The sequence below is a fragment of the Melanostigma gelatinosum genome, assembly GCF_949748355.1.
Source record: "Melanostigma gelatinosum genome assembly, chromosome: 14".
NCBI lineage: Eukaryota > Metazoa > Chordata > Actinopteri > Perciformes > Zoarcidae > Melanostigma > Melanostigma gelatinosum.
Window position 1 is genome coordinate 18,132,458 of NC_136647.1, and position 25,788 is coordinate 18,158,245.

At 42.6% G+C, this 25,788-nt stretch overlaps 2 protein-coding genes across 2 annotated transcripts in view; both read right to left on the bottom strand.

Moving 5' to 3' along the window:
* Nucleotides 1–13,044, bottom strand: part of camkk1a (calcium/calmodulin-dependent protein kinase kinase 1, alpha a) — a 53,477-nt gene extending 40,433 nt beyond the window's left edge. The window contains exon 1 of the mRNA XM_079283507.1: nucleotides 12,861–13,044. The gene's annotated coding sequence lies outside the window, so the exon portion shown is untranslated. The remainder of the gene's footprint in view (nucleotides 1–12,860) is intronic.
* Nucleotides 13,045–18,719: 5,675 nt separating this feature from the next.
* Nucleotides 18,720–25,788, bottom strand: part of atp2a3 (ATPase sarcoplasmic/endoplasmic reticulum Ca2+ transporting 3) — a 47,904-nt gene continuing 40,835 nt past the window's right edge. The window contains exons 20-21 of the mRNA XM_079284172.1: nucleotides 22,770–22,887; nucleotides 18,720–22,457 (exon numbers count right to left, since the gene is read on the bottom strand). Coding sequence (XP_079140298.1) covers nucleotides 22,411–22,457; nucleotides 22,770–22,887 — 165 coding nt within the window. The 3' untranslated portion in view covers nucleotides 18,720–22,410. The remainder of the gene's footprint in view (nucleotides 22,458–22,769; nucleotides 22,888–25,788) is intronic.

Below are 25,788 nucleotides of genomic sequence, written 5' to 3' on the forward strand. Positions count from 1 at the left end.
GTGCTTTGTAGATTTTATGGTCGACAATATTTTCCAGTTAAAATACATAAAAAAGTGTGTCCAGTATTTACCGTTTGACATTTGTTGTTTGTTTCACCACACACACACTGTCAGGATGATCCAAAGTGACGCACTAAGTGAACCCAGATGTCCTCCTTACACAGCACATAGCTGCAGGTGTTTTACCCTCCGTCTTTATGTGTGTGTGTGTGTGTGTGTGTGTGTGTGTGTTTGCGTTCTAACGGGTGTGCCCTCACTGTGTGAGGTCGTGCAGGTGCAGATCACAGTGTAGGTTTTCTAAAACGGCAGCATGGCTGACGTTCACGGCTCACGGCCTGTAGAAAATGATCTCATGAACACAGTTACTGAGATAATTACACTTGCTGAGTTTTGGAAATGAATTTAAAGTTAACAAACACTGTAGTCGATAGTGATCTGGCTTATTTTCTTCTGTGACTTAGTTTTAGAATTGATATTAGTCTTGTTGGAGCGTCACTGCTTTCTGCAGCGGCTGAGCTGCTTCCTGGACTGTATTTCAGAGAGTCATCACTGAAGAAGAGGAGGAACAGTTCTTTCCTCTGGCTTATCTGGCTCTCTAAGCATTTAAACACCAAAACAAAATTAGATTTTTTTTCTAGCTCTTATCTCTTCGGAGCAGGTTCCTAAATGTGCACAAACAAACAAAAAGCAATTGGAAAAAACAAACCTCTCAGAAACTAAATCAGACTTCAGGTTGTGGTCTTTGTTTGGGGAAAGGTCAGAGGCAGAGGACTGCAGAGGCATCAGCATTAACAGGCTGCTGGGATTAACAGAAGGAGCAGATGTTTATCCCAGCAGCCCTTTGGTGACTCATCCTAAAAAATGTTCCTCGCTGAAGACAGAGCACCGTTATATCATGATTATTTGGTTAAAACACCCTCATCCACACTTCTTATTATGAGTTGTGACAGCGCCAAGTCATAAACATATATTTATTGATGTAATAAAAGTTTCCAGGTCAACATTCGAGCACAAAGGGCATTGATACATACTTAGTCTTGATGATTAATTTGCACATGGTGCAGCAAAGCTAATTTAATTTCATTAATTCATTTCTACGTTTTTTTAGGCATAAATGCCCCAAGACAATGCTGTTTTTCAGCCTCTAAAATATCAAGATTTGCCGCTTTTCTCTAATTTAAGTTTAAACTAAATATGTTTGGCTTTTAATCTTTTGGTCGGAAGGAACAAGTCATTTGAACACTTCATCTTGGAGTCAAAGAAGCGAGGATGGATATTTTTCACTAATTTCTGATATGTTGTAGACTAAACAATTGAGAAAATAACCTGCAAATTATTCGACAACGAACATAATCATAAGTTCCAGGCAATTTTATTCAAATTTGCACATACACAGACCGCAGAGGATCAAAGAGAACAGACAACTGGTTGAGATGATTTTTTGTTGGTGTTTTTAAGGGCCATATTATTTGTGGAAAATACAACCATTTGAGCCCTCTGAGCTGTGAGCCTCTTTCTCCCTTCATCAATAATGATGGCAGCAGTATTAAAGAGCCTCTCATTCTCCAGCCTGGTGCAAGCTACAAAGAGAAATATAGATGCTAGAGCCAGGGGAGGGGAGGGGATATGAGCTTGGTCGATTCTTCAGAACTGGATGGGGTATGAGGAATGGTTTGCTCACTAAAATAGGTATTTTTCTCAAAAGGAGAGCGCTGGTGTCAGCTGGCCCAGGGTCAGATTCTGCTTCTCACTCCTCCAGGATTTCGTCAGAAAGACTACCAGCCTCTGCTCTTTCGTGCAGTTCCATCATCAGAGGGATATTTCTACCGACCTATTGCATGAAAACCTGAGCAGAAATAGTACCGCTTTGCAATGTAGGGACACTGAAGTACTGTCAGCGGGCATCTGAGCGGGGGTTTAAGCTCCTTCTCTTTAGCTGGCAGAACTAACTGAAATCACAGCGCTGCCTTTGGCGCCTGGAGAGCCGATTCCTCCTCCTGCAACTCTGGCACTGCTAAGCATTGGTAGACAATCTGCCAGAGCCTCCTCCACAAAGACTGCACACACGATTTATAGAGGTAGAGACGGAAAAGCTTTTTTCAAACGTCAGCAATTTGTGATTTTTTTGTTTTTGTCAGGGCACAGGGTGTACTGGAGAGATAGATGTTAAATTAACGTTAAGATTTGCCAGCTACTTACAGGCCACAACATATATATAGTTCCATCGATTGTGGACACCAAACAAAGGAAGTGTGGGTCTGGGTGGCGGTAGCAGGGACCAGCATCCTTTTACATGTCACCAACCCTGAACTGATTGTTCCCAGCTCGCCATATAAACACGGACAGAAAATAAAACCCACATTCTTCAGGGACGAGAGATACAATAAACTGTCCATCCCGGTCTCAACAAAAGAGTTACTCACTACATCTGACAAAGCATGTTGAGGTTTAATCCAGGATTTTGCACTGTTTAGGATTTGACAGTCCAAGGGCCAGACGTGCAAACAATGTGGACCCATAAAAGCCATACATGTACTATTTCCCTCATTCAAATGATAATATGGTCCCCATGCGAATTTCATTTTGTTGTATCCTCAGCTGCTCCCGTCCGCATGCTGACGTGTCCTTGGACAAGATGATGACGGCGTTATATGAAAAGTTATGGGGATAACCAAATCTTATTTCAATTCATCCTGAGGAGAACATGAATGTCTGAATCATCATGGTAATTCATCCGACAGAGATATTTAAAAATATCTCAAAACCATGAATGTCAACATGTTGGCGGTGCTAGGGCATCGCCAAATTCCTTAGAGTTCATCCTCTGGGGACCACGAACGAACATACTAAAATTAATAGCTAGAAGATATTTCAGTCTGGGCCGGCGACGAGTTGGGCCGACCGACATCGTTACCTCTAGAGCCGTGCTGCTAGCATGCACACACAAATAGCAGCAATACAGAATATAAATACACATGACAATTGCTGTGCGTAGGAGTCGGCACATTACAAAGTAATACACTGTCCTTGCCGATGCCAACTCCACAATGGTGACACGTTCAGCTGCATGGACATGGAACGAATCTATCCCTTATATATAGAAGCTAGAGTGTGCACACACTGTTGTTTGCAACACACACCTGGTCATTGTATCGCACAATTAAGTCCACCCTCGAATCGGATGTAAACACAGCGAATGTAATACATACCTCATTACGTAACATATAGCTGCCACATGTGGGTTGGGTGGCAAACTACAAAAAGCCTCCACGAGTGTGGGCATTCACGTCAAGTATTTGCTATTTTTAACCATTTATTATTCAAGATAAAAATGTCAATATATTTCTGCACGTTGTCATCCCTCTCCAGAGGGGAATGAAATGATGTAGAACAGATGGTAACCTGGGAAGTAGAAAGGACTTTGGCTGTCTACAGTAAACCCCACTGTGTCCACTGTGACGAGGGCCCACAGAGGAAAAGCTGGTGCCAGAGTGTGTGGACGACTTCTGGACAGCACAAACTCAACCAGCCATCAATTATTTCAGTTAGCTCACCGGCCACACGGAAATAACAGCAGGGCTCTGGGAACTCGCAGCGGAATAACATCTTCAGGGCATTTAGAAAAGGCATTGAGCTTTGACACCTTCAAGGAACCATGTGCAACATTTTGGGAGATTAATTGAACCAGGTCAGGTGAAGGATACTTGAGTTAACGCCAACTACGCTCGTTGCTGAGTAAAAAGACAATACATCTGTTCAACAAGCACCAACATGTAAACGAATGTGAAACCTAATTCAATGCTCCGTCCGCAGCCTCTCATCCACCGCCGCTATGTTTACGCGAGCACTAAAGATCGGTCAAACAAGCTGAAACAGAAGCTGTCAGTCTGTAGTCTGTTTATCTTACTTTTTTTTTTGTTAAGAGCTGAGACAAAGCAGCCAGGATGACAGAGGACAGGCTGAATGACTGACACTAACAGACCTCTGCGTCCTTTATACTTTATAAACTACTTTATAAAAAAGAAATGTTATTTATTTTATTGACATTTTTTATTTGTTTCCAATGAGATATGAATGACTTTATATAGAGACTTTACTGTTGCTGCTTTATGTATTTAGTCTTGAACAGAGTATTGACAAGAGAAACTCCTCGTAGGAATAAAATCCTAAAGATAACTATCCCTATAAGGGCACCGTAGTTCTCCGACACGTGTAGACAGGGAGGGGTGAGCGGAGGGCAACCCAGATGGATGCAATCTGCATCACACCACTGGATGCCCCTAAAACTTACACACGGCTCCTTTAAGACAATTTAGGATGTACTTGTCTTGGAACTGTTAGATATTCAGCGTTAAAGGTGGCAGGGCAACAATGAAAGTATCTATTAAATACTATTGATATAAAATACAGTTTGAAGCTTCAGTGGCAACCTTAACCCTGCAGGTTGGTCAAACAACAACAGGACCACGTTAATGGATTTCTTCTTTGTCTTCATCTTTGCTAAAGATTCTGGTTTGACTTCCACCTTCTTAGGGCCGATGTTCTGATAGAAGACATGAACTGGTGTAGGTTCCCAGCGGGGGTCTCATTTACGCTGATATCACCAACACACACAGGCTAATGAGAACGGGGGAGAAGTGCTTGGATGAGGTGAACTCACAGATCTGAGAACCCCCAGAGTCCTCGCTGGCCGTGCTCTGAATAATGAGGGCTAATGTGAAGATGGGGTTGTGCGCCTGGCACATCGCCATCTAATAAGGACCTGGGAATGTATTCACGTATCCGCCCTCTACAAACACCCGGAAATACTGGTGTCATAATTATGTTTCTATTAACGTGGCCGACATTTGAGTGAAATTGATGAAACTATGAGTCTAAAGCCATGCTAGCCGGTCTGTTAGGTCGTACTTACAGTAGCCACAGCGGTGCTCTGTGCTAATTGCTAACTTCAGCACGCTAGCATACCCACAATAATGCTAACAGGCTGATGTTTACCACGTTACTTTAGCATTATACTCTGATATTCTCTATTGGCAATTCGGAATTGGTTTTCCAGTCCAGAAAAGCGTTCGAGACCTTCCATCATTATTGATCCACAATGAATGAATGAATGAATGAAATTTATTTATATCGTGCTTTTCACAGACATAACATCACAAAGTGCTTAACAGAGCAGAAAGTTAAAAGCATAAAAAACACAATGTGACCCTCGGGTCAATAAATTACATACACAGAGAAAAATAAAAAATAATAAAAAATAAAATAAAAATGTAAAACATATTTTAAGAGCAGGTCTAGGACATGGGTTTACTTTTACTCAAACGCCAGCCTAAACAGGTGGGTTTTTAGCTGGCTTTTAAAAGTATCCACAGTATCTGCGAGGCGTAGAGTTGCAGGCAGAGCATTCCAGAGCCTCGGGGCCACTGCCTCAAAGGCTCGGTCACTACGGCTCTTAAATCGTGTGCGTGGGACTGACAGAAGACCTAGAGCATTTGACCTGAGAGTGCGGGCGGGTGAATAGGGGCGAAGTAGATCAGCTACATAAGTCGGAGCCTGACCGTGAAGTGCTCTGTAAGTGATGGTGAGAATTTTGAAGTGTATCCTAGATGCTACAGGGAGCCAGTGGAGAGATCGGAGTACGGGGGTGATGTGAGACCGTCGATTTGTTCTGGTGAGTAATCTGGCGGCAGCGTTTTGGATGACCTGCAGACGGTTAAGAGCAGATGCACTGAGTGATGTAAAAAGTGAGTTGCAGTAGTCAATGCGTGAAGAGATAAATGTGTGTATGATCATCTCTAATTCAGGTGTTGATACTGCAGATCTCAGTTTACTGATATTTCTTAGATGGAAGAAACATGACCTGGACAGCTGCTTAACATGAGGGTCAAACGACATGGATCGATCAAAGAAAATCCCAAGATTGCGCAGGTTGCAATGGGCAGCAGAGGAGAGTGGACTAATAATCTGCCTGATCATGGGGACAAACTCCTCTGGAGCAATAACTAGAACCTCCGTCTTAGAGTCATTGAGTTGTAAGCAGTTTTCTGCCGTCCAGTCTCTGATGGCATTGACATAGTCCAGGAGCTGTGAATGCCTCGCTGGGTTTGAATGACAATGGTGCAATTGTGCTCTAAATGTTTAGTGTACTGTTTTTTTCTCGTAGGTTTTTCTCTGGGCCCTCTGCAGTCTACCAAGTGGTTGGATTTAATAGGTGTAAACTGTGATATGTTCAGCTGAGATTCCCTGGCCCAGCTCCCACAGTGCTCACCCAACACTAACCTTCTGAATAGTGAAGAAAGAAGAGCTTTGCTAAAGCAACACGCTGCCTCTTAAAAGGTCTATTATTGTACACTTGACACTGAAACTGGAAGCGGCTCGTATTTAAATTCTGCACACATTTTGATGCTATGCTTCCACTTTATTTTTTCACTGACTGGTGATTTCTGCCATCTTTATCAACTGTTGCTCATGAGGGATCTTTGTCTTTCTCTCGCTGCCCTTTTCATTGTCAGTCTGGCTGAACCATTGTGCAGCGTTTTGTTCTCAATGTACAAAATGAACCCTTCATACTAAATGACATCCATTCGTAACAGGGACTTACAATCTAAAAGCATGAAGGATGACTGCAAAATAGAATAGTCCTCTGAGACATCCGACTGTACCCAATTCAACTTTTGAATGGCAGTGTATGTACCGTCTATATACTCTCTATTTGATGAGTATATATATATATATATATATATATTTTTTTTTTATATTCACACACATACATGTATTGAAATATATTGCATAACAGTACAGTAAAAGTGCCCCCTTACAAATGTTGGTGTCTGACAGCAACTCAACTGAATGTCTTACTTAGGTCGTTTTATATTTTGTGATATTTTGTGGACAGCATGTGCTGTTTAAGTGAAGGCCTGATTTGTGTCCAATCTGGACACAATTTATGGGGTGCACGCTGCCTCAGAGCTGGGAAGCAAGAAAGAGTTGGTGAGAGACTCTGGCACAATCCGAAGGCTCTATTTAAAGGAGTAATTATTACGTAGTAATAGTTAGGGGAAATTATTAAGACTAACGCTGCAGTAACATATACAGACAACAAGTAGTGGGCAGTCTCTGGCCTGTCTGCTGAGTTTATTTACATAATCTGCTCCGACTGGACAGTTGCGTTCTGATGTTGCCACAATAAAAGATTTTTTTTAAAAGACATGTCTTATTTTAATTTCCTGTTTCACGGTTTCTTTCCCCAAGTACAGAATAGCTGCATCAATGATACCTGAAGAGGCAAGACTGATACACAGGACAATGTGTCTGAACATGCCAATTCATCCAATAATTATTTTAGTCTCGACCAAAGTGGTGGACTGGCAGACCGACATCGCCACACAAAATCCATGGAGCAGAAGCCAAGGTTCCCAGACTTTTTATTCCATAGTATGGGTGAAGAACCCAAAACACTGGGCACTACATTTCCCACAATGCACTTGGATAATAATTTTTTTGGGGTGTTAAGACGGGTAAACTGCTTTACGTCTTTCAAAGTCGACACCGCCAGTTTATAATTCAGGCTTTCTATTTATTTCTATCTGTTGTCTCCAAGTCTCAGACGTTGGAAAGCTCCTCCCAGAGCCACAGACGTCATTCTACAACAGTTTTTGCAGGATGAGTAGAAGTCAACAGAACAAGTAAACTGACCTTGTAACATTTTTTAAATATCAGTAATAGAGTGTTCCTGTAACAAGATCACAGGGCAGGGACACATCTCAAGGACTGGATTGAGATGATGAACTGAAGACTGATTTGAAAATGTGCTACAAAACATAAGGTGCTTTAGCTCACTCAAATGGTGCATCAATTTATTCTCTAATACACAAAAACAAAATGGAAGATAAACACCCCTTCACAAACAATGACATGCATTACACATTATTCTGAACCTGCTTTCTACCAGTCCCTGCAACACAGGTGAAACGCTTGCCTGTGTTACTGTTAACTTTGTGTTAAAGCGTCGTGAAAGATCACTCTGGAACGATTCCACAAGCACACCTGGAGAACTTCAAGGGATTGAAGGCTGACAGCACAGAGGAGGTGGTGGCCGCAGTGCTGACAGTACCAGCTTAGTAACAGAAACTCCCACAGCTGTGATATGAAAGTCTGTCAGACATCAAATAAAGAGGTCATCACTGTGGATTCCACGAGATTGAGCGTCTTAACACTTGAGTCTGGAAAAAACAGTTCAGTCACACATTACAAGTTGTCCTACATCTCTGAGGGGAACTACTCAGTTAAAGTGATTACACCGCTTTCCTGCAAATGTTTCTATCTCTAAATATCTCATTAAAAGGTGCTCAATATGAAAATCATGGGATATCTATTGCCTCCTCACAGCTCTCACCATGGTGAAGGCTGAGCTGGTGGCTCACAGCTAATGGTGCAAATAACGCTAACAGAGCCAATAACGCTAACAGTGAAAATAACGCGAACAGAGTAAATAACGCAAACAGAGTAAATCACGCAAACAGAGCAAATAACGCTAACAATGCAAATAACGCGAACAGAGTAAATCACGCAAACAGAGTAAATAACGCAAACAGAGAAAATAACGCTAACAATGCAAATAACGCCAACAGTGCAAATAACGCAAACAGAGAAAATAACGCTAACAATGCAAATAACGCCAACAGTGCAAATAACGGCAACAGTGCAAATAACGCCAACAGTGCAAATAACGCGAACAGAGCAAATAAAGCGAACAGTGCAAATATCGCTGTCAGAGCAAATATCAACAACAGTGTTTTGCCTGAGAGGGGGACAGGAGGTTAGGTGCTACGCTTCTGCGAGGATGCCGTTGATCGGAACGCCGTTATCAGCTGTATACCCTCCGCATGAGCGGCAGTGAGCTAGCCAATGGGGCACGCTCACAAGCACCAAAAGGCAAGCGCAGCCGGCCAAGCTCTGTCAATAAGGAACAGAGAAGCTCGGATAACACCACAGAGGGTTAGTGACGTCATTCTCTGCTCAGGTAGATATTACTCCACTATATCTTTACGTAAGCAAAAGGTATTTGCTGCTGAATTTAATGCTCTGAATATCGTATAGACTAGAGAACCTTTAAGCTTGGTGTCTCCAAAAACAAAAGAAAAATGAAACTGACTTCATGTTTACTTTTAAATAATCCTAGGCTGCCTTTTAGTACAGTCATACTTTTAATGGATGTATGTCAAAGCATCAAACCCTTCTAATGCCTCATCCCTGTTAGTCAAGGCCATGCTCTGATTTCAATTTCCATCCATTCTGAGTGCTTGGCCATTTGTATTCATGGTCAACCACACAACACACAACACACACACACACAGCCCACTGATGACGATCACTTGAGGGATACATCCATAAATTACACACTGAACAAATATAGAGTGGTCTCACCGACGTCACGATCTCCTTAGTTACGAGGTCTGTCCGCCATGTTGGAGTACATACAGATCCTACATGGCGGCGAGTAAACAAGGAAGTGCGGCGAAAATACCATACTTTGAATCACTGGATAGTGCATCAAAGGTTCGCTACCTGGCCAAATTGAAGGTTATTGGTAACTTGGATCCCTATACGATGAGTGCAGATCGTTTCAGTGCCGATCCTACTTATCTTCCATCGGTAAACTACGCCAACATCTACACGTATCTCGTGAACACCCCCAGTCCTTACACAAGTAGAATATGGGATGTGGTTCTATAAAATGGTATAGAATTTGCAGGGTTGAGAAGTCCGGCAGTCCAGTATAATATCTCACTTTTTTATCTCATCATTATTTTCGAAAAATTCTGAATCAAACATGGATCGTTCATCGGAAAGTTCCTTTTTCAAATTCTGATTTTCCGAGAGTCGGCGCTGCATCTCAGCTTGCATTGCTGCAATCGTGGCCCCACCGAGGTCTGTCTGGTTGGCTTGGTTATTCTTATCCTCGTCCTCATCCTCTGCTGCTGGTGGGCTGTCATATGCATGATCTGACGTTAAACTCATATCAAGCAATGCTGAGGCTGCATCTCTGTGTTTCGCCTGTTGTACACGCTCGACACGTCTCTGGCACCGACTGCTGTCACGGGCCGATGAAGCTTCGGTAACCTTCTCATGTCCAAGTTTAATTTATATTTCCTTTATTAAATACTGTTCACAAACGAATTTGTAAATAAAATCACTGACCACTTATAAAGTGATCCGCACATACTCTAGTGTACGCCAAATTCCATTCCTTTATATCTCGAGAGATGCGTGACAGCCATTTCTCGCGACGTCGCTTGGATAGTTCCTTTGTGTCATTTCCTTGATGTGTAATGACCGCTGGCAAATGAAAGAATGATTTCTTGTCTCTATCAGCTCTGCTGCCACAACCAAAGACAGCACAAAAGTTCACCATGATCGATAGGTTATGCGACTCAGCCGTGCATGCCAGTGGCTTTGTGTGTACTCCAACATGGCCGACAGCTAAACTGTGACGTCACACGAGACCACTCTATAAGGGTGTTTTGGTTTGGCTATATAAAAGAAAAGCACTTCCTGCAGATTGTACGTAGCTCTACAGTGATTTAGTGATCACGACCAATTGGTATAAGGAGCGGAAATGGACAAACTGTTGCAATAAGAGAAGCAGCACGACACAGCAGTGTTCACCAGCCACAGACCAGTCGAGGAGCAGACGAGCTGCCTGACATAACATGGGTGGATGACGTCCAGGCCTCGGTGTTAAATGTTTCATGACATTAATTGAAGACTCTAGTAAGAACACATAAACCTGCACACATTCACACAAGGACACACACACACACACACAATGCTGATTTACGTCCCTTGCCTCATTCAAGTGATTTCCGAGAGGGGCTGAAGGAGCCGCGAGCTGCTCACATGTCCTCTTTTTCCAGGAGCTGGGTCCCAGCTCCGGGATGATTACCAAAGGCCCACGTGAAGAAGAGTTACAGCTGTCAGTACACTCAGCAACAAGAGAAAAAAAAGTGGACAAGAGAAGCAGAAGTGATGCTGGAGGGGCTAATTAACACCATGCAAACCAGTAGAGATGCAGACACGAGTCAAAATGACTCGAGACAGCACACGTTCAGTCAGATTGCCCCTTCTCCATCAAAAGACAAAAATTTCTAGGAACATTTTGTTGTTGTTAATGGTATGTTCTATACACATATCTAGACAAACCACAATTTTGCCGCAAGATTCAACAATTGCCCTGGTACAACAGGACCAAATGCCAAGCAGCAACATGATGCATGGGTCGCAAGGATCGGAAAAGCATTTAATCTCGCTCGATGTCCTGACACAAGCCCGTCATACAGTGAGCCGCAGTCCCTTTTCTGCCTTCCCGGCATTTAGGGCTCATAAAGTTGCATACAAAACATGATGGCACAAGAGGGGAAGTTGAACTGCTCAGCAATAACACACACATAGTCTCCAGCACATTCAGCAAAACCCAAATTGTAAATACCGGCCGCTGAAGAAGACAGTGAAAATGCTTTTCTCCTCGCAGAGCGGACACTACACAGACTCGATGCTTGAGAACAAAAGCGGGCAGTTATTCGTCGCATGTCGTTCATGTACTTGATGTTTTTCAAAAAAAAAAAAAAAAAACGACTTGTGAACAGGCTAAAATAAGCACCACTTGAGGGCGACACGATGAAGCCATCGCTCGTTTAAATTAGACACAAAGTCACTTCAGAGCGGTGAAACCATCTTCCATTCTTTCGGGGGCCTTAGAACAGAGAAACGCCGAGTGACTTTCTGCTGTCACAGGATTTCACAAAATAGACCGTATCAAAACACCAACTATACAGTTATTAGCACAATCATACCGACAGGTAACCTTACACCAGGGCTCCCTAAACATGCTGCAACAAACCCCGATTCTAATTATTACAGATGTCAGCTTTTATTTCAATTGTTTAATCATTGTGTCACCAAAATGTTGAACATATTGAATCGTGCTCATTTCTTCATTGTCCTTCTAACCCAAAAGATGTCCAATTGACAATATCAAAAACTGAATTATTGTATTGTAACAGTATTGTCCGGTTGTCTTCATTAACAACCCTTTTTGTTCATATATAAATGTGAATGTATCAGGACGCATGCATAAATGTATGCACATATAGATATTTGTTATCATACATGTTTATGTACGTGTACAAACATGAATATGAAATATATTTATTTTTTATTTGCATTACTGAGTGTATAAAGGACAACAATAATAGTAATAATTGCAAATACAGTTTGGACATTATGTGGATGTACTAATTCATGAGTTTATTGCAATAAGATTATAAATTTAAAAAAATAAAAAAGATATACACAGGCTCACATGAATAGGCCAATGGGTCAGAAAGGGAAACCTGTGATCAAAGCACTGTCCCTGGACTAATTCCTAGAAACTAGAAGACATCATAGGGGACCACTTCGTTCGCCTCAAGAGGTCCCTGGAGGGACCCAGGGTCCCCAGTTTGTAAAGCACAACGGGGTGTGAGGCAGCAGCTCAGCACAGGTGCATGACAGAGTAATGTCAACTTATCGGCGTGCATTTCAGTGCAGCGTCCAATTTCACGGTCCAAAGTGCGTGCCCGCGTGCGTGTAAAGTGGTAAAAAAAAAAGAATTCCAGTGCAACTGCAGAAGAGTCCATATGTGTCCTCCGATGAGCGATTCACTGAACAACAATAAACCACGGCGATGAAACACGTGCGGTGAGCTCCATCTGCATTGCACGAGCAGAGCTACACTTCCCCTATACCCCCCCATTGCGAACCATCCATGACTAACAACAGCGATGCACTTGAGATGAAACGATCTTTAAAGTTTCACTCACCCGTGTTTGAGCCCCTCGGAAGCGGCGGTTCCAGTCAAGAGGGATCCAGAAGGGGCGTCCCGGTTCGGACTCGCGGCGCCTCTTTGATCCACTTCACTCACAGCCGATTATCAGCACGGGCTCGCGGGGTGAGGCGTCCGTGCAGGGCTTCTGCGTGAGAAGTGCGGCAGGAATCAGCTGCTGACCTGAGATGTGTCCCATGTGGCACACCCCTCTCTTCCGGGAAAAACACGGACGGACCAGCCGATACTACCCGCCTCTGGTCTGCTGTGAAGCCGCAGAGTAAACCCAGCGGCTGAATGTTTGCACACCGCCCGCACAGCTGGCTGTAGTTGCACCACTGCAATATGCACGCTGCAGGAGAAGAAGGGGGCTGGTCACGCACACACACAAACGCGCGCGCGCACATACGCACGCACTCACTTTGAGACTGCATTGAAGCACGTCGAGAGCACACGGATAAACCCAACTTTTATTGTTCGACAAGAAATGAATCCACGGGTCCTAAGACCCGCCCTGTTCCCGCGGCACGCCGTGCCATGATTTAAACATTTTTTATTTAAATGGTAAAATACAGCATCACACATAGACAAAATACGACCACTCTTCAATACTACGGGCACCACACGTGGTACCAACACTGCTCCTCTATTAGACATCGGATTCAGCAACAGTGGATTTAATGAAAGCAAAAGTGCAAATAGCGCCCCTGCTGGCCGTGTTTCTCTCATCTCCCGATTGAGACAATTCAAACGAACGTCTCAGTAATTCGTGAAGATAAGCAGAACGGTCATCTGTGACTGCAGAGGGTAACCGTGTAATTACTGGCTCCACTGTAGCCGACTGAACATGTTGGGCAATAAATTCATCAACTGTACATTTACCGTAGCAGAAGACGAACCTGTTATTTCCCTCAAAAGGGATATTTTCCTGCACCTCACCTTCTCATACATTTACACCTCAGAGCTACTGAGCGGCTGAGCGGAGCCACAGATAATGGAGATTGAGATATAAGAGAAATAATCACGTTGATGGTATTCTTCTATGTACGAGACTCCTTAAGCATGATATACAAATAGAGAGTATACGGTACATACACTGCCTTTTAAAAGTTGAATGACAGATGTCTCAGAGGACTATTCTATTTTTCAATCGTCCTTCATGCTTTTAGGTCGTAAGTCCTCGTTACAAATAGATTTAGTTTATTTTGTACATAGAGAATAATGATGTGTGCCTTACAATTCATTTAAGTAGTTCAAACTTCTTAAAATCACAGTCTATTTTCCCTCTGGGAGTTTCATTTTTCCACAATATAATAATGTAATAATATATGTAACCATTGTATGTAAGTTTAATATTGGACGTTCACACTCACAAGGCGAGTAAAGAGAAACAGATGAATGTGATAACAGCGTTGAACTTAAAGTCAGCACATCATCAGAAGTGTAGACAGATGCGTTTCATGGTTACTTTCAAGCTTGTGTTCAAACAAGAATTCTCATGAAATAAAAAGCAGTGCCATTTGTAATATTTCCTTATAAAAAGACAAACATATCTCCATCATGTTGTTTTGTTGTTTTTGGGGGTGTAGGGTAAAATAGTCAGTAGCGATAAAAACAATATAAATATGTATTTTCACATAAACAAATAAACAATTGGAAATAAACAATGTAAAAATATTAAATTAAATGAATCATTCATTTTTTTGTCATTTACAGATATGCAATGGCAAATCTCTATTTGATCATGTGCTTCATAACTGGTAACTATATTTAAATCAATTTTAAATTAATCAAGATTGAAGACTTTTCTGTTTGCTGCTGCCTTTAATTGAACCACGTTCAATTAATATATTAATCAATTTCCTGCATTTCTGCATTTTATTTCTTACACTGTTTCTTTAATTGTTTTTAAATCTCCTTTTCTTTTGCCTTATGTTTTGATGCTTTTAATGGTTTTATGTGACGCACTTTGAATTACCTTGTTGTTGAAATGTGCTGTACAAATAAACTTGCCTTGCCTTGCCTTGCCTATAGCATGCACTGGGAACATCACTTAACACCACTGCACATCCATCATTTTGGACAGTGACACATCCAGGTGAAGTGACCGTGAACTTACACTATTGAGTGGAGGGGGACTAAAGCTTTATTGATCACCCAGGAACATCCTGAGTCCAGATATCCAGATATGAATATGAAACATGTCGGCCTTGTGGGGATTTATAATGTAAATTTTTACTGCAGTCTCGTGTTGCATAGAGTCTCCCTGACAGGTTTTGGCATTTGGAAGCTAAAGTCCCGACAGACATAGTTCTCCCCACATTCATATTCAACAGTAGTCCACACAAGCAAGTGGTCCAGACCGGGTTAATATTGCTTGCTATATGGAGTACAGTCCATAGTTGACCACTTCAAGGAAACTATTTCTGAACATACAACATCCTTTACTGAGTGTTCTGAAGTTTACACATGAGACACATTCTCTACAGCACGTATAACTGATGATTGTGACATGCGGTGAAAACAGGAACACTATACTGGAGGATGGACTGAATGTCAACAGTAAACTAACTCATGCTAACGTTTCTAGGCCAGTGTCCACATGATTCGGTCTCTTTAAATAAAATACTTTTCATAATCCTTATCTCTTCCTCTAATCCCCCAAAACCGCCATCCCCCTTCTGAATACTCTCACTGTGTGTTCATTGAGTTCGTAACAGAGAAACGTTGATACTATAACAGTATGATTTTGAATAATCGAACTAACACAATGTATTTGTTCACGGGCAGGCTGTAGACTTTAACCAGTGGAGGAGGAAGTATTCAGATCTTTCACTGAAGTAAAAGCACCAATACCACGCCGTAAAAACATTCTGTTACAAGTAAGATGCCTCCAGTGAAAATATCACTGAACCAAAAGTACGTTTGTGTTGTATTTGGATTAAGTGGAGCTAACTTTTTGATCAGTTATCTTTTTTTTTGTGCATTGTTTTTATTGTTTTGTATCTTTAAGTAAAATGGAATTTTTTAGATATTTTATATAAATCGTTAAATTGATTGTGTGATTTTTTTGCATTGTGAAACTTCAGAAAAGTAAAAACATAGTACTAATAATAATAATGATAATGATAATAATTACAAAGAAACGCAGCAAATCCTTGCGTTTGAGAAGGAACGTTCAAACGTCTGGCATTTTTGCATGAAAGATCATATCAAAACAGTTGCCAATACATCTTCGAATTGATTAATTGACAAACAACTAACTAGATATTGAGTCGTATAATATATAACAAATCCTCTTATTTCACAAGATCTTCATATGTTTTGTATGTACAGTATTTTTACTTGTAAAGTAACTAACTGCACTGCATGTATGTGGAAGTATAACTTAGTATACAAGTACGTCATACAGTACTTGAGTAAATGTACATTCACAAATGGCTTCAACCTGCAGTCGCTGTAAACACCGCATAGCACACGAGACAGTGGTTCGAGTGGCGCTGCGGCCTCTGAGAGGAGGCAACTTTCCCTTTCCTAAGCAGCCGTGGGGGAAATCCATTTCAAGTTTACTCAGTGTCTTGGCAACAGCTTCAGCCTCACGGCACAATGCGGGCTGACACCGCGGGATAGGGGGGCAGGGTGTCCTCCCTCGCAGCACAACCACCCCCAAAATTTCAAGTATTTTTCCAAACTTTTCTGTCTCAAGGCACTTTTCCACGTGTGTCCTCACAGAGCCCGCTGCACAGCGTGAGCCGTAGTGTCATCCAGCCGACACACTGTGTGCGTACAAGGCAGAGTCTAATGCATGTCTATAGTGCATGAGCAAGATCATTGGCTAAGACCTGGGACTCCTGCTTTGTGTCAGAGCTTTATTCTGGTTTGACAGCAGTGACTTATTTTCAACCTGTCTTTTACAAAGGTAAACAATTCATCATCAACAATCAGAAAAGCAAAGTGTTGTGTGTGTGTGTCATTTCTAACCTGCACAAAGACCGGGAGCATTAAGGTGTTTTGTTGCGTTTCATCAATTCATTTCAAATCATTTCTGTCTTTCATCTTAGTATAAATATAGAAAGAAGTACTCATCCACGAATAACCCTCATCACAGGAGGGACTTTCTATGCTTCCACTGTCCTGATGTGTTGCAGTGACTTCAGCAGAGCACCCAATGCAATCACAGGACACTCTGCATCCTAATAGTTCAGGCAAAAGTAGGCAAAAAAGACAACCCTACTCTATCCCAACACCTTCATCATTGTGTCTTCTCAGCAGCCACGTGTGTGTGTGTGTGTGTGTGTGTGTGTGTGTGTGTGCTTCACTGGGACTCGGCCCCTGCTGACTTCCCTCCATCCTGCATCCCTCTGAGGCTCAGGGTGGAAACTATCGGGCTCGTACTAATGAGATCTTCTTCCACTTCCCCTGCAGCTCTTGGGATTCCCAGCTTCTCTCCAGGAGCTTCCCCCGGAGAGGGTGTGTGTCTGTGTCACTCTCACATGTGAGAGATCTGAGGGAAACCGTGACGAAGCACTTCCAGGCTGCGTGGGTAGGTGGTCGCCAGACAGGCGAGTGGAGACGGATCATTTGACCCCGACACTCCTCGAGTGGATCATTCGTTACGCAACAAAACCAGTTCCCACCCCTTCTTCTAGAGGATGGGTTACATCCTTACATGACCTTACAGCTTCATACACAGGAAAGGTGGTGCAACACCCCCCCCTGCTGGTTGAAAAGCATCAGTGCCCACACTGTTATTTTTCTGGTGACTTAGTAACGCGATCAGATGAGTCATACCCTGTACTCTTGTTTTAAACCCGTTAGAACAAGTACATTCCCTGAGGTGCTTTCATGCTTGTTTTCAGTTTCTCAGTAATTATCTCTGATGTTTTGCACATTTGACCTTGTTTGATATTTGACTTCTGATTTGCAAACCTCCTGGGATTTAAAGGTACAGTATCATCTTTAATGTGTTCTTATGTACACAGTGGTTTTATCATTACTGTAGTATGATGTGGGGACTGTTGTCAGTATGAGCTCACCAAGGCAAATTCTTAACGTTTGTCGTCATAAAGTTAAATCGAGACAAACCCAGCTCCACTTATTGGAGATGTCGGAGTATCACAGCTGGTGTGGGCTGATGCTAATGAAAGAGAAGCACATGCAGCAGAACTCATTACACTTTTGTTCTCATTATATACAGTTCTGTTCATCACCACCTAATGTTTGCAGGTCTGAGGGGACTATTTGATTGCGCTGTCTGGGATCTTAATTATAGAGTTGTTGTAGTATTTTCCTGTTCAATACCCGTATGTTATTTTGCTGATTGTATAGTTTTGAATATCAGCTCATTGCTAGTTTGCACTTTAGACTCTTATGGAGAGGTAATATATTACGTTCCATTAATCCATTCTTTTTCTTCTCCGTGCTAGTTTCTAACCCAGTCTACTGAATCAATTCAAAGGATTTCATATGTTCTTGTCGAGTATAATGTAAATATGTTTTCTATATTCTTTGCCACAGATGTGCAGAACAACCTCCTGAGTGATGCGTCTGTGTCTTGCTCTTCTGTGCAATGATTATTGCTAAAGCTTGATGGAGAGCCCAGTTGCATAGAAACATTGCCCTATTGAGTGCAATTGTCTGGGGTCGATCAGTGCCAGTGCGCCCCACACACACACACACACGCACGCACGCACCACACACGCACGCACCACACACGCACGCACCACACACGCACGCACCACACGCGCACACACTGAACTGACTAAATCTTTGTGCTCTTGTGAGAAAAACACTTTTCGGTACAGTTTCATATTCTCAGATCTAATACAGTAAATTTAAAAAAAGAACACAACCTCTGAATAAATAACAAGATAAATTATCTTTATTTCCACATCTTTGTCATTTATAAAATTATGTGTCCACAATCAATATTAACAAGGCAATACAGAGAATCCTTTTTTATTTCTCAGAGGTGAACTCGGGCTCTAGAGACCGTTTACTTGTCTCTACAGACAGAAAAAGATGTTATTCATATGCGGCTGATCACTTGTTCACGGTCAGTAAAGGTGGTTGTTGGACTTAAAGTGCCATTCTAGAGGAGCCGTGAGACCCAAACGGATTCTCGGGGGTCTCCAGAGCCTGCATCCACATTAAGCCCTTCAATGTACAGTCATAAAACTTCATAATCCATCACTGCTTATCGCTCAGTGTAAACCAGACAGTCCATTCACAAATTCTTGAACATTCTCGCACCGGATAACCATCACTGAAATGATCAGCGTCATGGTCATTAATTAGCGTAAGCATGATTCTTGTCTATCTTAAACACGATTAACGTCATATTCTTTTTTCCCCTACAGTAAAAGACAAAACCCCAGCAACTGTAAAAACCAAATGGGGAAAACTGAAGAAACAACCTCTATTCTATAAAACAATAACAAGTAAAAGGAGATCCTTAGATACCATGTGCTCAAAGAAAAATAAAAAAAAAGTTTCTCGCAGGTCTGTGTGTTGTTGGTAAGTAAGTTCCACTGATGTAAGTTATCAAAAAAAATGTAATATTATATTCTGTATAGGTTATTATTACAGTAACAAGGTGCCATGCGATCATATTCTCATCTTCTGTACAGAGCTGAGGATTCAGTAGTAAATAACAAGGCTATACAGACCTATAGCGCCCGGTGGCCAGAGTGCCAACATGTTACAGAGCCATGGAGACCTGGGACAAGTGGTCTGCTGGTCTGGACAGGGGTGCCACATTCGCATGGTGGTGAAACAAATACGCCATGAATTACAGACAAAAATCCAGCTTCTGGAATACTTTTAGAAGGAATATTCCACCCTTAAATCTTCTCACACTGTCATCAGGAGTGGTTTTCAACCCGGTGATGTCTTTATAGGGTACTTTCTCTCAATTGGCTTGGTCAACGTCTACTTAAAGGGGACATATCATGTTCATTTCCAAGTTCATATTTGTATTTCAGTCTTCTGCCAGAACATGTTTATGTGCTTTAATGTTAAAAAAAACACATTCTTTTTGCCATAGTGTCCATCTGAATATAGCTGCATTCACCCTTAGACTTAAACGCTCCGTTCCGGCGCCTGTCTCTTTAAGAACGCCCTCCCAAACAAAGCCCAGTTCGCTCTGATTGGCTTGCGAAAAAAATATGGCACATCTTTGCAAAGGTATAGTCATCAAGCCGTGGATGGAGATACTCGGATACATTGTAACGAGCCTGCATGTGACATGGGAATGGCTTGTTGAATCACATGTCTTCTGCTCTACACAGTCCACAAAAAACTATTTTATTTCACAGCTTGTGTGTTGGCAGAAACTCCGGATACCCAAATGCGTGTGCACAAGCACCGAGAGAGTTGTCCATGACATGTCCCTTTTAAGCGAGTGATTTCCTACCATACATTTCCAAGAATGGCTCCAGAGAGCATGTTGCACTGGAAATATCTGCACTCGATGAGGTCACGCCATCTAAGGTTTGGCTAGTTATCCTCTGGAGTAAGAAATTAAATATCACCAGGCAACAAAAGAGATGAATACAACTACATACAGTCTTGTGAGCAGTAGCAGATTGGTCATTAATGTTGATGATTCGAAACCATGCTCTTCTATGTCACACTGGTGCGAAGGCAAGAAAGATCTGCACATCGTGTCAAGATCTCGTGGCTTTATCAAATTCCTTTGAGCTGTTTTTGACCCAGCGGGATTATTTTTGTTTGAATGTGCACACTCTCCTCTGTCCCATGTGGACGCAACGAGAGACCAAAGACACCACTGAACCCAGTCCGCAGAGCCCCAGGGACCCAACACAAAAACCCATAATTAAGACTTAGACACAATCCAAACCGCGCACGTTCATTCAGTCAAATACATTACTATTTAGTCGTTATAAAACAATACCAAAGTGAGTCGCTGAAGCACTGATAGAGAGCAGGAGGAGCTGAGGGAGCGGCGAGCGAAGCACAAAAAAAAAGAAAAAAAAAAGTCTTTCCTATTAAACATGCCTCAGACCAGGGGGACATTCAGAATCCTTTAGACCTTGAACCAAGGATCTCACTGTTGGGCCACATATGAGTGAGAGTGATGGGGGCTGGCAGAAACACATTCATGTCCACCACATGTTCAATGTGGAGGTGCAGTGGGCTGAGTCAGGCATGGACGCGGAACGTGCTCAACGCATCAATGATTCATGACCAAGTGAGACTGACAGAGTCGAGCCGTTTACTTGCCATCACTTACTTTACCTGCATTATCTGTGCGATTTGTCGACTATCAAGTCCAAATTCAAGTAAGGCTATATGCGCACACACATACAAACACACACACACACACACAAACACTGGTCCAGGGTACGGAATAACTGATTCAATTAAAAAGGGTAGATCAACAACACGAGACTCCAAGACAATTATTATGCACAAAATGTCAGAGCGTCATCTTCCTGCCCCGATCTGCCTTTAGTTTAGATGTTTGACAGCTAAAGTTTGACAGCAGATGGCCGTTAAAGTGAGGCTTAACAGGACCAGCTGGGTGGACTGGCTGACGACTACTGATATGCTGGTTCGGTTGCCGTTTGACATATTTATACGTTTGCCAAATCAGTGAGCTGACCTCAGCTCCTCGAATGCAAGAGGCGAAGGAAGCGGCCAAGCAGCGTAAAGCTAGTCACACCTTGAGGCGGAGCGACATCTCCAACTCGGGAGCCTGATGACGTTTTCGAAAAGAGAGAGAGAGGAAGCGAAAGCAAGACTGGAATAAAAACGCGATCAAGGGGAGAGTGAAGACGAGGGGCCACGAAGGAGCAGCGCTGTGACAAACTGGCCATAGTTACAATTTTGTTGTGCCGATAAGGCGGAGCTAGACCGGAAGTCACTGCCGGTAGTGGTGTGGGTGGCAGAAGCCTGGGCGGTACCTCAGATGTAATGTTTGTGTGGACGCACACTCGGGCGGGGAAAAAAAACACAACTAGTTTTCACCTTCCACATTCCTGCTGACGCTCTTCCTCTGCAGGTGTGAACACCGGTCTCTTCTCCACGACAGGCCTCTCAATCTCTCTTTTGGTCTCTGTGTTAATTCATAATTTCCCTCCCTCTCCTCTCCCCTCCCGATGTTCTCAACCCCCGTCCCCTCTCCTTTGTACTGTACAGCCAAAAAAACAACGAGCAGAAATCTTTAAAAAAGAAAAAAAGCAAGAGCCCTGGGCAGTTCTTTTTTCCTTCTTTTCTGCAGATGTTTCTTGCAACGATAAGGACAGGCCTGCATGCATGCACACACACGCACACACACACACACACACACACACACACAGCTCATTTACTCACTCTTACAAAGCCATGCTCGCTGGAAAACGTGCATGAGACTCTTTCTTGCGCACTTGCTCTCATGCGAGCCCTGCTCATTGCTAGTGGTGTCATTTTTTTGGGCCATGCAGGAGTTGGGGGATGAGGACAGGGGGAGAGGAAAGGTTTCTAGCTCCTAAAGGGGAAGAGGGTAGGCGTGTGTCTAAGTGTGCGAGTGTGTTGAGGGAGCGGTCTTAGTTCAGCTCCTGCCACCTCCTCCGGTATTTCTTCTCCTCGTCACCTGCCGGGGATTTAAAAACAAACATCATTTAGAAGACGTAGTAAAAAGAGAGATCAGTCTATAGCTCTTTCTAAAAGGAGAGGGAAGGAGGCATGAAGAGGTTGGAAATAGAGTACCCTTTCACAGAAGGTGAGATAAAAAGAGCTTCGGCTGAATTAGAAGTGCAGGAGAGAAAAAAAGATCAGAGAGCGACTCGTCAGTCAAAATCAGATCATCTCAACATTCACTGAGTTTACATTTCATACTCATTCCACACACACACACACACACACATTTCTGTGGGTTGAAGTGGCCCAAAGAGGCTCCACATACCTTCTAGATGGTTCCTGGAGATGTATTTCAGTGCCTCGTCCAGGAGGATGACTGGGAAGGAAATCTTCAGGACCACGATCCACTGGTACCAGTGCAGTGGGGTCACCTGGAAGATCAACTGAAGGGCAGAGGCAATAACTGTCAGAAACTCAGTCATCAATGCATCAGGACAATGAAATGCAATGAAGCCTTTTCTCTCTCGTGGCCCTGATAGTTCAAACGCAATGCAACTAGAAGGAGTACTTCACCCACAAAAGAACCTTTTGTATAACAGATGCTCACGCTGCGCTACCTTGAATTCTTGAAGACAATGTTTTTCTCTCACGCCTTCACGGTGAACAAAGAATCCAAAGAACGGTTAAAACAAAAAAATGTTGAATCAAATTGGAGTTAATGGCGTCTAACTATATCAAAACATACGTTCACGATCCTATTCTGTGATCGTGTAATCCTATTCACCGTATGGTGAGGTATGAGAGAAAACCAATGGGGAGAGTAATTGAGATCTACATGGTCATTCATTTAGTCAAGTATTCCTTAATGAAAATAAACACAAGCAAATGAAGAAAACACGTGCAGCATTTAGAAACGCAACAGAAAATATGTTTTCAGGGGACACTAAAAAGGGACGGACATGCTTGGTGACACCTGGGGTACATCTAGGGCTGGGCGATATGGCCTAAAAAAAAAATCTCCGATTTTTTTACAAAAAATCCGATTCACGATTTAAATCGATTTTTTTCCCCCAAAATTTTTTGCAGATGACAGAAGCTGTTGAAAACATTTTTTTCTTTTATTTTGTGATGATTTTCCCAAGTAGGTTGATAAAAATAAAGTGCAAACAAAACCTGAACATTGTAGAAAGGTGCCTGTAGTATACAAAAAGTATTTGGTCACTCTTTTGTTTGCCTGAATCATTTAAATATAAAATTAAATTAAACATAACATTAAATGGCATTAAATAGTAGCCTTCCATTGTAAACAACTGTGCAAATGTAACTTTTTACAGTAAGCTTTTCTAACTGAATACACTGATACAAACACAGCATGAAATAAAATGTATATGACCCTTTAACATTCACATTTTCAAAAGTGCAACATCTGATCTAACATCAACATAACATATTTTGCACAGTAAATAAGTGCATGTAAACAAAATCAAGTGCATTCACAACATAACCAACAGTATTAAACAGTAGTGCATGTTTTTTCTAAATATTTTTTGCCAGGAAGACAAGCCTGTCTACTACCTCTGGCTTCAGGCATGCACGGTGGCATGTAACAATGCCCCCCCACACACTGAAAAGCCTCTCAGAGGGGGCACTTGTAGCTGGCACAGAGAGGTATTTCTTTGCTAAAGTACTTAGCCTTGGAAAGTTAAGTTGGTGACGCTTCCACCAGTCAAGTGGATCGGTGTCTGGGTCAACCTGCTGGACCACAGGTCAGTTGTTGCGGAGTAGAATGACATCCCCTCCAGCTCCGCAGAGATCCTTTGGCGTGTACTATTGTACAGCCGAGGCAAGGCAACGTCAGAAAAATGTTTACGGCTTGGTAGCACGTACCTGTGGTCCAAAGCTTTGAGACGGTGAATAAACCCCGGCTTTTCCACGGTGTATATGGGCACCATATCTTTTGCGATATACATCGCGACTGCATCCGTGATGGCTTTCCACCGGGCACTCTTCTTCTCATGCGGAGTACAGTTGGTGAATGTCTCCAAAATGCTGGGTTGTTGTTGTGAGGTGGCGGCGGCGGCGGCGGTGACATTGTTTTAGTTTGTAAACAATGCGCGCGCACTCTACTACGGGAACCCAACGGGGGGGAGGGGTGGGGGCGATTTTCTCGATTTTCAATAAAACACATCGCCTTAAAGCACACATTCGAATTAATCGATTAAATCGATTTATCGCCCAGCCCTAGGTACATCCCAAGTCTATTATTCGTCATTTCCTCGCTCCTCGATTGAACCGGAAGTTGTTCTGCGCCGCCATATTGACGGCCGTCCCAAAGCTCTTATTTCTGGGAGGAGGAGCGAGGAGGGATCTACGAGGAGCCGTGAGCGAGGACGCACGAGAACAGAAGTGTTTTAACGGCTGACACGCCCCCTCCTTGTTCATCAGTCATGTGATTGGACGCTGCAGCCGATCGGACCGACTGGAGTTTCATACCAGAGTGAACACAGATCAGATTAAACTCTAGTTTTATATTTGATTAGTTTTCTGATTCAGTCTGGTTTAAATCAATGTTCATTGTAGTCTGAACAAAAAAAAAGGACCACAAACTACTTTCATCATTTCTTCGAAAGATTTGTCTTTTCATGATCTGATATTTCCCTCAATAACTTTTATTATGGATACTAATAAAGTCAGAGAGAGCTTTTTACATCATTCATCATCATTTCATTCAGTCACGTGAGGCTGATCATTCCCGAGCGTCGGGATTGATGAGTTATAACATTTCACTTTAACCTGAAACATTGAGCCTAATCAATGAATCCGTGTTCAAGAGAAACCATAATCTGGGTTAATTAATAATGACGTCACAATCTCAATCGGTACAGACGCAATTAATTCATAAATAAGTCAAACGCATTCCGCCTGATAGAAATCGATTCTGCGCTGATAAACGGTGTGTCTATTAGGTATTAGCATTATTAGTTACTATTATTAAGGACAACGATCATGTGTACAGACACAAACTTCTCAAAAGTCTCCCCAGCTGTTAAAGCAGACTGACATCTGATCACAGCTGTGATCAGCGGCCGCCGTCATCAGAAACAGCACAACTGAGGAAAGGACGTCTCATCTCTTAAAAAACTATTTCCTCGTTTCCTCTCTCCTCGCATGGTTTCCTTGCGTCTCTCCATGCATCCCTTGTGGGAGGGACTAAGACGCAAGGAAAGGACGCAAGTGAGGGAACCGGGGATGCAGTTAAGAGACTTGGGATGTGCAACTTGCATTTGGTTGTGTTCTCAGTATTCGGTCTGTCTGAATGTGTGTCTCTCAGGTTGCAGTGCGTT